The sequence below is a fragment of the Artemia sp. Qi Xiang Cuo genome, chromosome 12 (genome assembly GCF_049724085.1).
Source record: "Artemia sp. Qi Xiang Cuo chromosome 12, ASM4972408v1, whole genome shotgun sequence".
NCBI lineage: Eukaryota > Metazoa > Arthropoda > Branchiopoda > Anostraca > Artemiidae > Artemia > Artemia sp. Qi Xiang Cuo.
In genome coordinates this window covers 13798042-13810598 of record NC_142805.1, presented here as the reverse complement: position 1 = coordinate 13810598, position 12557 = coordinate 13798042, and the positions used below count along the sequence as shown (strand labels likewise).

The following is a 12557-nucleotide window of genomic DNA, read 5'->3' as shown; positions in this document are numbered from 1 at the left end:
TGTGTATTTGTTGTTTTGAAGTCGTGTTGGTGTTTGACCAAAACACTTGAGTAAACAAGTAAAGGTGTGATGGAGGCATATATATTAACAACTGAATCACATTTTAGACCACATTGTCTTTGAACGTATTTAAAATTTAGTGTGAATTTGTGTGTATTTGTTGTTTTGAAGTCGTGTTGGTGTTTGACCAACACACTTGAGTAAACAAGTGAAGGTGTGATGGAGGCATATATATTAACAACTGAATCACAGTTTAGACCACATTATCTTTGCACGTATATAATATTTAGTGTGAATTTGTGTGTATTTGTTGTTTTGAAGTCGTGTTGGTGTTTGACCAATACACTTGAGTAAACAAGTAAAGGTGTGATGGAGGCATATATATTAACAACTGAATCACAGTTTAGACCACATTGTCTTTGCACGTATATAATATTTAGTGTGATTTTGTGTGTATTTGTTGTTTTGAAATCGTGTTGGTTTTTGACCAATACACTTGAGTAAACAAGTAAAGGTGTGATGGAGGCATATATATTAACAACTGAATCACAGTTTAGACCACATTGTCTTTGCACGTATATAAATTTGAGTGTGAATTTGTGTGTATTTGTTGTTTTGAAGTCGTGTTGGTGTTTGACCAACACACTTGAGTAAACAAGTGAAGGTGTGATGGAGGCATATATATTAACAACTGAATCACAATTTAGACCACATTGTCTTTGCACGTATATAAATTTTAGTGTGAATTTGTGGGTATTTGTTGTTTTGAAGTCGTGTTGGTGTTTGACCAACACACTTGAGTAAACAAGTGAAGGTGTGATGGAGGCATATATATTAACAACTGAATCACAGTTTAGACCACAGTGTCTTTGCACGTTTATAAAATTTAGTGTGAATTTGTGTGTATTTGTTGTTTTGAAGTCGTGTTGGTGTTTGACCAACACACTTGAGTAAACAAGTGAAGGTGTGATGGAGGCATATATATTAACAACTGAATCACAGTTTAGACCACTTTGTATCTGCACGTATTTAATTTTTAGTGTGAATTTGTTTATATTTGTTGTTTTGAAGTCGTGTTGGTATCTGACCAAAACACTTGAGTAAACAAGTAAAGGTGTGATGGAGTCATATATATTAACAACTGAATCACAGTTTAGACCACATTGTCTTTGAACGTATATAAAGTTTAGTGTGAAGTTCTGAGTATTTGTTGTTTTGAAGTCGTGTTGGTGTCTGACCAATACACTTGAGTAAACAAGTGAAGGTGTGATGGAGGCATATATATTAACTACTGAATCACAGTTTAGACCACATTGTCTTTGCACGTATATAAAATTTAGTGTGAATTTGTGTGTCTTTGTTGTTTTGAAGTCGTGTTGGTGTTTGACCAACACACTTGAGTAAACGAGTGAAGGTGTGATGGAGGCATATATATTAACAACTGAATCACAGTTTAGACCACTTTGTCTTTGCACGTATATAATATTTAGTGTGAATTTGTTTGTATTTGTTGTTTTGAAGTCGTGTTGGTGTCTGACCAATACACTTGAGTAAACAAGTGAAGGTGTGATGGAGGCATATATATTAACAACTGAATCACAGTTTAGACCACATTGTCTTTGCACGTATATAAAATTTAGTGTGAATTTGTGTGTATTTGTTGTTTTGAAATCGTGTTGGTATTTGACCAATACACTTGAGTAAACAAGTAAAGGTGTGATGGAGGCATATATATTAACAACTGAATCACAGTTTAGACCACATTGTCTTTGCACGTATATAAAATTTAGTGTGAATTTGTGTGTATTTGTTGTTTTGAAGTCGTGTTGGTGTTTGACCAAAACACTTGAGTAAACGAGTGAAGGTGTGATGGAGGCATATATATTAACAACTGAATCACAGTTTAGACCACATTTTCTTTGCACGTATATAAAATTTAGTGTGAATTTGTGTGTATTTGTTGTTTTGAAGTCGTGTTGGTATTTGACCAATACACTTGAGTAAACAAGTAAAGGTGTGATGGAGGCATAAATATTAACAACTGAATCACAGTTTAGACCACATTGTCTTTGAACGTATATAAAATTTAGTGTGAATTTGTGTGTATTTGTTGTTTTGAAGTCTGTGTTGGTGTTTGACCAATACACTTGAGTAAAAAAGTGAAGGTGTGATGGAGGCATATATATTAACAACTGAATCACAGTTTAGACCACATTGTCTTTGTACGTATATAAAATTTAGTGTGAATTTGTGTGTATTTGTTGTTTTGAAGTCGTGTTGGTGTTTGACCAACACACTTGAGTAAACAAGTGAAGGTGTGATGGAGACATATATTAAAAACTGAATCACAGTTTAGAACACAATGTCTTTGAACGTATATAAAATTTAGTGTGAATTTGTGTGTATTTGTTGTTTTGAAGTCGTGTTGGTGTTTGACCAAAACACTTGAGTAAACAAGTGAAGGTGTGATGGAGGCAGATATATTAACAACTGAATCACAGTTTAGACCACATTGTCTTTGCACGTATATAAAATTTAGTGTGAATTTGTGTGTATTTGTTGTTATGAAGTCGTGTTGGTGTTTGACCAATACACTTGAGTAAACAAGTGAAGGTGTGATTGAGGCATATATATTAACAGCTGAATCACAGTTTAGACAACATTGTCTTTGTACGTTTATAAAATTAAGTGTGAATGTGTGTGTCGTTGTTGTTTTGTAGTCGTGTTGGTTTTTGACCAAAACACTTGAGTAAAAGAGTGAAGGTGTGATGGAGGCATCTATATTAACAACTGAATCACAGTTTAGACCACATTGTCTTTGTACGTATATAAAATTTAGTGTGAATTTGTGTGTATTTGTTGTTTTGAAGTCGTGTTGGTATTTGACCAATACACTTGAGTAAACAAGTGAAGGTGTGATGGAGGCATATATATTAACAACTGAATCACAGTTTAGACCACATTGTCTTTGCACGTATATAAAATTTAGTGTGAATTTGTGTGTATTTGTTGTTTTGAAGTCTGGTTGGTGTTTGACCAATACACTTGAGTAAACAAGTGAAGGTGTGATGGAGGCATATATATTAACAACTGAATCACAGTTTAGACCACATTGTATTTGTACGTATATAAAATTTAGTGTGAATTTGTGTGTATTTGTTGTTTTGAAGTCGTGTTGGTGTTTGAACAACACACTTGAGTAAACTAGTGTATGTGTGCTGGAGACATATATTAACAACTGAATCACAGTTTAGACCACATTGTCTTTGCACGTATATAAAATTTAGTGTGAATTTGTGTGTATTTGTTGTTTTGAAGTCGTGTTTGTGTTTGACCAACACACTTGAGTAAACAAGTGAAGGTGTGATGGAGGCATATATATTAACAACTGAATCACAATTTAGACCACATTGTCTTTGCACGTATATAAAATTTAGTGTGAATTTGTGTGTATTTGTTGTTTTGAAGTCGTGTTGGTGTTTGACCAACACACTTGAGTAAAACAGTGAAGGTGTGATGGAGGCATATATATTAACAACTGAATCACAGTTTATACCACATTGTCTTTGCACGTATATAAAATTTAGTGTGAATTTGTGTGTATTTGTTGTTTTGAAGTCGTGTTGGTGTTTGACCAACACACTTGAGTAAACAAGTGAAGGTGTGATGGAGGCATATATATTAACAACTGAATCACAGTTTAGACCACATTGTCTTTGCACGTATATAAAATTTAGTGTGAATTTGTGTGTATTTGTTGTTTTGAAGTCTGGTTGGTGTTTGACCAATACACTTGAGTAAACAAGTGAAGGTGTGATGGAGGCATATATATTAACAACTGAATCACAGTTTAGACCACATTGTTTTTGAACGTATATAAAATTTAGTGTGAATTTGTGTGTATTTTTTGTTTTTGAAGTCGTGTTGGTGTTTGACCAACACACTTGAGTAAACAAGTGAAGGTGTGCTGGAGACATATATTAACAACTGAATCACAGTTTAGACCACATTGTCTTTGCACGTATATAAAATTTAGTGTGAATTTGTGTGTATTTGTTGTTTTGAAGTCGTGTTGGTGTTTGACCAATACACTTGAGTAAACAAGTGAAGGTGTGATGGAGGCATATATATTAACAACTGACTCACAGTTTAGACCACAGTGTCTGTGCACGTTTATAAAATTTAGTGTGAATTTGTGTGTATTTGTTGTTTTGAAGTCGTGTTGGTGTTTGACCAACACACTTGAGTAAACAAGTGAAGGTGTGATGGAGGCATATATATTTACAACTGAATCACAGTTTAGACCACATTGTCTCTGCACGTTTATAAAATTTAGTGTGAATTTGTGTGTATTTGTTGTTTTGAAGTCGTGTTGGTGTTTGACCAATACACTTGAGTAAACAAGTAAAGGTGTGATGGAGGCATATATATTAACAACTGAATCACAGTTTAGACCACATTGTCTTTGAACGTATATAAAATTTAGTGTGACTTTGTGAGTATTTCTTGTTTTGAAGTCGTGTTGGTGTCTGACCAACACACTTGAGTAAACTAGTGTAGGTGTGATGGAGGGATATATATTACCTGCTGACTCACAGATTAGACCACTTAGTCTTTGACATTTTATAATCTTTTGTGTGTAGTTCTTGGTATTTGTTGTTTTGATGTAGTGTAGGTTGTTGACCAACACACTAGAGTCAACAAGTGAAGGAGTGATGGAGGCAGATATATTAACAAAAGAATCACAGTTTAGACCACATTGTCTTTGCACGTATATAATATTTAGTGTGAATTTGTGTGTATTTGTTGTTTTGAAATCGTGTTGGTGTTTGACCAATACACTTGAGTAAACAAGTGAAGGTGTGATGGAGGCATATATATTAACAAATGAATCACAGTTTAGACCACAGTATATTTGAACGTATATAATATTTAGTGTGAATTTGTGTGTATTTGTTGTTTTGAAATCGTGTTGGTGTTTGACCAATACACTTGAGTAAACAAGTAAAGGTGTGATTGAGGCATATATATTAACAACTGAATCACAGTTTAGACAACATTGTCTTTGCACGTATATAAAATTTAGTCTGAATTTGTGTGTATTTGTTGTTTTGAAGTCGTGTTGGTGTTTGACCAATACACTTGAGTAAACAAGTGAAGGTGTGATGGAGGCATATATATTAAAAACTGAATCACAGTTTAGACCACAGTGTCTTTGCACGTATATAAAATTTAGTGTGACCTTGTGTGTATTTGTTGTTTTGAAGTCGTGTTGGTGTTTGACCAAAACACTTGAGTAAACAAGTGAAGGTGTGCTGAGTTTATTCGACAGTGTCTTTGCAAGTATATAATCTTTAGTGTGAACTTGTGTGTATTTGTTGTTTTGAAGTCGTGTTGGTGTTTGACCAATACTCTTGCGTAAACAAGTGAAGGTGTGATGAGTTTAGGCTACATTGTCTTTGCACGTATATAAAATTTAGTGTGAATTTGTTTGTATTTGTTGTTTTGATGTCGTGTTGGTGTTTGACCAAGACACTTGAGTAAACAAGTGAAGGTGTGATGGAGGCATATATATTAACAACTGAATCACAGTTTAGACCACATTATCTTTGCACGTATATAATATTTAGTGTGAATTTGTGTGTATTTGTTGTTTTGAAGTCGTGTTGGTGTTTGACCAATACACTTGAGTAAACAAGTGAAGGTGTGATGAGTTTAGGCTACATTGTCTTTGCACATATATAAAATTTAGTGTGAATTTGTGTGTATTTGTATTTTGATGTCGTGTTGGTGTTTGACCAATACACTTGCGTAAACAAGTGAAGGTGTGATGAGTTTAGGCTACATTGTCTTTGCACGTATATAAAATTTAGTGTGAATTTGTGTGTATTTGTTGTTTTGAAGTCGTGTTGGTGTTTGACCAATACACTTGAGTAAACAAGTGAAGGTGTGATGGAGGCATATATATTAACAACTGAATCACAGTTTAGACCACATTATCTTTGCACGTATATAAAATTTAGTGTGAATTTGTGTGTATTTGTTGTCTTGAAGTCGTGTTGGTGTTTGACCAACACACTTGCGTAAACAAGTGAAGGTGTGCTGAGTTCAGGCAACATTGTCTTTGCACGTATATAAAATTTAGTGTGAATTTGTGTGTATTTGCTGTTTTGATGTCGTGTTGGTGTTTGACAAACACACTTGCGTAAACAAGTGAAGGTGTGATGAGTCTAGGCCAAATTGTCTTTGCACGTATATAAAATTTAGTGTGAATTTGTGTGTATTTGTTGTTTTGAAGTCGTGTTGGTGTTTGACCAATACACTTGAGTAAACAAGTGAAGGTGTGATGAGTTTAGGCTACAGTGTCTTTGCACGTATATAAAATTTATTGTGAATTTGTGTGTATTTGTTGTTTTGAAGTCGTGTTGGTGTTTGACCAACACACTTGAGTAAACAAGTGAAGGTGTGTTGAGTTTAGGCCACATTGTCTTTGCAGGTATATAAAATCGAGTATGAATTAGTGTGTATTTGTTGTTATGAAGTCGTGTTGGTGTTTGACCAACACACTTGAATAAACAAGTGAAGGTGTGATGAGTTTAGGCCACATTGTCTTTACAATTATATAAAATCGAGTATGAATTAGTGTGTATTTGTTGTTATGAAGTCGTGTTTGTGTTTGACCAACACACTTGAGTAAACAAGTGAAGGTGTGATGAGTTTAGGCCACATTGTCTTTACAATTATATAAAATCGAGTATGAATTAGTGTGTATTTGTTGTTATGAAGTCGTGTTTGTGTTTGACCAACACACTTGAGTAAACAAGTGAAGGTGTGATGAGTTCAGGCTACATTGTCTTTGCACGTATATAAAATTTAGTGTGAATTTGTGTGTATTTGTTGTTTTGAAGTCGTGTTGGTGTTTGACCAAAACACTTGAGTAAACAAGTGAAGGTGTGATGAGTTTAGGCTACATTGTCTTTGCACGTATATAAATTTTAGTGTGAATTTGTGTGTATTTGTTGTTTTGAAGTCGTGTTGGTGTTTGACCAATACACTTGAGTAAACAAGTGAAGGTGTGATGAGTTTAGGCTACATTGTCTTTGCAAGTATATAAAATTTAGTGTGAAGTTGTGTGTATTTGTTGTTTTGATGTCGTGTTGGTGTTTGACCAATACACTTGCGTAAACAAGTGAAGGTGTGATGAGTTTATGCTACAGTGTCTTTTCACGTATATAAAATTTAGTGTGAATTTGTGTGTATTTGTTGTTTTGAAGTCGTGTTGGTGTTTGACCAACACACTTGAGTAAACAAGTGAAGGTGTGATGAGTTTAGGCCACATTGTCTTTGCAGGTATATAAAATCGAGTATGAATTAGTGTGTATTTGTTGTTATGAAGTCGTGTTGGTGTTTGACCAACACACTTGAATAAACAAGTGAAGGTGTGATGAGTTTAGGCCACATTGTCTTTACAATTATATAAAATCGAGTATGAATTAGTGTGTATTTGTTGTTATGAAGTCGTGTTTGTGTTTGACCAACACACTTGAGTAAACAAGTGAAGGTGTGATGAGTTTAGGCTACATTGTCTTTGCACGTATATAAAATTTAGTGTGAATTTGTGTGTATTTGCTGTTTTGAAGTCGTGTTGGTGTTTGACCAATACACTTGAGTAAACAAGTGAAGGTGTGATGAGTTTAGGCTACATTGTCTTTGCACGTGTATAAAATTTAGTGTGAATTTGTGTGTATTTGTTGTTTTGAAGTCGTGTTGGTGTTTGACCAATACACTTGAGTAAACAAGTGAAGGTGTGATGAGTTTAGGCCACATTGTCTTTGCACGTATATAAAATTTAGTCTGAATTAGTGTGTATTTGTTGTTTTGAAGTCGTGTTGGTGTTTGACCAACACACTTGAGTAAACAAGTGAAGGTGTTTAGTGTAGGCCACATTGTCTTTGCAGGTATATAAAATCGAGTATGAATTAGTGTGTATTTGTTGTTATGAAGTCGTGTTGGTGTTTGACCAACACACTTGAGTAAACAAGTCAAGGTGTGATGAGTTTAGGCCACATTGTCTTTACAATTATATAAAATCGAGTATGAATTAGTGTGTATTTGTTGTTATGAAGTCGTGTTTGTGTTTGACCAACACACTTGAGTAAACAAGTGAAGGTGTGATGAGTTTAGGCCACATTGTCTTTACAATTATATAAAATCGAGTATGAATTAGTGTGTATTTGTTGTTATGAAGTCGTGTTTGACCAACACACTTGAGTAAACAAGTGAAGGTGTGATGAGTTTAGGCCACATTGTCTTTACAATTATATAAAATCGAGTATGAATTAGTGTGTATTTGTTGTTATGAAGTCGTGTCTGTGTTTGACCAACACACTTGAGTAAGCAAGTGAAGGTGTGATGAGTTTAGGCCACATTGTCTTTACAATTATATAAAATCGAGTATGAATTAGTGTGTATTTGTTGTTTTGAAGTCTTGTTTGTGTTTGACCAACACACTTGAGTAAACAAGTGAAGGTGTGATGAGTTTAGGCCACATTGTCTTTGCACGTATATAAAATTTAGTGTGAATTTGTGTGTATTTGTTGTTTTGAAGTCGTGTTGGTGTTTGACCAACACACTTGAGTAAACAAGTCAAGGTGTGATGAGTTTAGGCCACATTGTCTTTGCAGGTGTATAAAATCGAGTATGAATTAGTGTGTATTTGTTGTTATGAAGTCGTGTTGGTGTTTGACAAACGCACTTGAGTAAACACGTGAAGGTGTGATGGAGGCATATATATTAACAGCTGAATCACAGTTTAGGCCACATTGTCTTTACACGTATATAAAATCGAGTATGAATTTTCATGTATTTGTTGTTTTGAAATCGTGTTGGTGTTTGACCAACACACTTGAGTAAACAAGTGAAGGTGTGATGAGTTTGGGCCACATTGTCTTTGCAGGTATATAAAATCGAGTATGAATTAGTGTGTATTTGTTGTTATGAAGTCGTGTTGGTGTTTGACCAACCCACTTGAGTAAACAAGTGAAGGTGTGATGAGTTTAGGCCACATTGTCTTTGCAGGTATATAAAATCGAGTATGAATTATTGTGTATTTGTTGTTATGAAGTCGTGTTGGTGTTTGACAAACGCACTTGAGTAAACACGTGAAGGTGTGATGGAGGCATATATATTAACAACTGAATCACGGTTTAGACCATATTGCCTTTGTATATTTATAAAATCAAGTGTGCATGTGTGTTTATATGAACCATGAACCATGGACCATGAAGGATTTGCTTATATCCTCATGGAACCATGAGTATGGGATTTATAAGATAATAAATCCCGAATATTTGTCATATCCAGGAACATATATCAAGGGAAAAGGGAAGACGAAAACCTAGAATAAACAACTAGACGCAAAAGCATAGACGAAGAACAGAAAATTAATATGTATAACGAAAAAATAAATCTTTTATGGTTTTTATTTTAGGTTTTTTGTTGTTTTCTTGAATGTTTAGTTGTTCAATCTATTTTTTTTGCTCTTGTCATCGATAAACAATTCCAGATGCGGTATTAATTATCTCATTCAATTCACTGTCGTCACCCGTTGTAACATATTTTAATCAAGTTATTTTTTTTTTACTAGACTAAAAGTTACACGTGTTTCTGTATATTTCTGTATTTTGTTCTATTTTCTACTATCATATCATCCCGACGTAATCTGCCTTCTTTTGGGTGAACTCGGCTCCTTGTCCAAGCACTAACCGGAAGGTAACTTGTGCGATTGAATGATTGGGGGAACGGATTATAACATTATCAGGAACTGAAAAGACAAAGACTATACTACCACTACTACTAATTCGCTGCAGAACTCATAAACTACTGCAGCTGCATACTGCTACGTCGATTTAAAAATAAATAAGTAATTTTTGCAGATATAATTGTTGTTAATCAAAGGACATACTTTAAGGGCTAATGTATTCAATAATTTTTTTTTTGCCACCTTTAGGCTCTTCGAGGAAATTAGAAGATGGTTTTGTCGTGTGGTGGCTTACCATATCGACATTACCCATTGCGACTAAACGTAAGATTGTCGTGAGATGGTTACCTACCAATTGAATGATCCATGAGTGATTCAATGATCGTCAGTAAAAATTCAGTTAAAACAAATTATGCTTTTATTCTTTTAGCTGGTGGAAGACGAAGAAACATTGATCAATATGCTATCAGGTTCTCTTGTTTATTTCAAAAGTTCTCTGCCAGAACTCCGAGCAAGTTCAGTTTTATTTGTTGGTAAGTTACTATAATTTCTAGCTTCCTTCATGGTTTTTATACGAATTCTTATTTTTTCCTACAGGTCTTATTTTGTGGCGGTAGATTGAACTAATTTTCCTGAAAATTTACCAAAGTAGAGACATTGGAAACTTGATCTGAAAGACGTTAGGATATTATATACACCAAATACCGGTTTTTAAGGGATCTTAATGTGTGTTTTTTTAGAGGGGGGATAGGATACACCTAAAGAAAATTAATCCCTATGTAAATTCACCCAGAGTTACCCAGCTCTAAATGGGAGCCTGGAATAACGAGGAAAACGTAAACGAAAACGTAAACGTAACGAGGAAACAGTTTTTAGTCTAGTTTAGATGATTAAAACATCTGCCGTTTCTTCACTCAATACCGAGCCCTTCCTATTCATGTCTTTGATTGACAAAAAGTCAAGATATATTAGATAGATCTATGAAACTGCAAGTGAAAGTCAGGTTTTTGGGTGTTCATAAGTTGAGTTTTAAAATTATAGCATTTGGTTAAAAAGGCTGTTAAAAAGAGAGAGAGAGAGAGAGAGAGAGAGAGAGAGAGAGAGAGAGAGAGAGAGAGAGAGAGAGAGAGAGAGAGAGAGAGAGAGAGAGAGAGAGAGAGAGAGAGAGAGAGAGAGAGAGAGAGAGAGAGAGAGAGAGAGAGAGAGAGAGAGAGAGAGAGAGAGAGAGAGAGAGAGAGAGAGAGAGAGAGAGAGAGAGAGAGAGAGAGAGAGAGAGAGAGAGAGAGAGAGAGAGAGAGAGAGAGAGAGAGAGAGAGAGAGAGAGAGAGAGAGAGATTGAAGTTTAAACTAAAAGTGCAAATAGTTCTGTGTGGTAGATGAACCTCAGCTTTGCGTGTTTTTGAGTGACAAGGGGATAAAGACAAAAAAGAGATTCCTCTCCTGTAATATCATTTATTTTATTTCAATGGTTTACAGTCAGGGGCGTAATTTTCTATGGGACAGGCGGTAACTGCCCCTCCGACCTCCCCCCCCCCACAGCTTAAATTTAATTTCTTCAAACATCTTGTCATAACTAAGATAAATCTGCATAATTCAACCATCCGGAGAGATGAGTCACTTTTCTTTAGTATATCTTCCCCTGCCTTTATAGTACTATAAGGCTCATTTTTCACTGTCATTTTCACTTGATTTGGGAAAATTGGCCCAACTTACCCCCCGCCCTCCCCCAGATTTTGACGAAATTACACCACTGTTTACAGTTGAGACGTAATTTCGTAAGCCAATCATGTTATTTCTTGTCTTAGGAGTGACAAATAACCCCGTCCTTTTAAAACCTAATTGGTTCTTTTGTGTGAAAATCTAAGTGAATCAAAAGAAAGAAGAGTTTTAGTGTCAAGATCTCGCACAGGTGTTCCTTCTGCTTCTCCGTGGATAAACCCCTAATACATAATTCTCTTGTTCTTTTCTACTTTTAGCTTTTAATCACATTTATTTATTTTAGGATATATTTTCCGGAAAATAGATAAATCGAAAGTTGCAAATATCCGCAAGCAAGTTTCTCTTGGTTTAACCCATCTTCTCCGGGATATCGATCGCTCTGTTCGACTACAGGCACTTGCCGCTTCTACACTTATTTACGGATAAAGGCAGTGTTTTGTTTTATTGTGACCTGATCATATTGCTTTGTGTCATTTATTTTGTAGTGTAACCGCTTCTGTGATTTTTTACCAATATCTTTGCTGTGTCTGCTATGATTCTCATTTTTTCGAAAATTATATTTTTTATTTGCACTTATAATATTTATTAAACTTAGGTCATCAAACAGTTCGTGGTTAACTGTATAGTAAGAGCGACTTGTCTCAGTAGTAACCGAAACTCAAAAACGGAATTTTAATATCAATAGATACATCAAAAGAATTGGATTTTTATGCTGATTTTAAATATATAAGTTTCATCAAGTTTACTCATATACATTAAAAGTTACGAGCCTTAGAAAGTTTGCCTTATTTTCAAAAAAAAAGGAAAAAAAACCTCCCTAAAATTCATAGAATCTTAATGAAAATTACACCATCAGATTCGGCGTATCAGAAAACCTCATTCCATAGATTCCAAGCATCCATGTGGAAAAATGTCGAATTTTGTATTTTTTGCCAGAAGAAAGAACACGGATGCGTGTTTATTTGTTTTATAATCATAGGCAGTGCAAAAGCGCTGCCTAAGTAAAGAACGATGTTGGCACAATGTATTATTATTATTTTTGTTTTTTTTCGTTATACCAGGGCACTTCGTATCGAAG

At 34.7% G+C, this 12557-nt stretch overlaps 1 protein-coding gene across 1 annotated transcript in view; it reads left to right on the top strand.

Annotated features, from left to right (window-relative positions):
• c11.1 (maestro heat like repeat family protein c11.1) overlaps positions 1-12085 on the top strand; it is a 211503-nt gene extending 199418 nt beyond the window's left edge. The window contains exons 25-26 of the mRNA XM_089097791.1: positions 10191-10293; positions 11763-12085. Coding sequence (XP_088953917.1) covers positions 10191-10293; positions 11763-11905 — 246 coding nt within the window. The 3' untranslated portion in view covers positions 11906-12085. The remainder of the gene's footprint in view (positions 1-10190; positions 10294-11762) is intronic.
• The last annotated feature ends 472 nt before the right edge of the window (positions 12086-12557 follow it).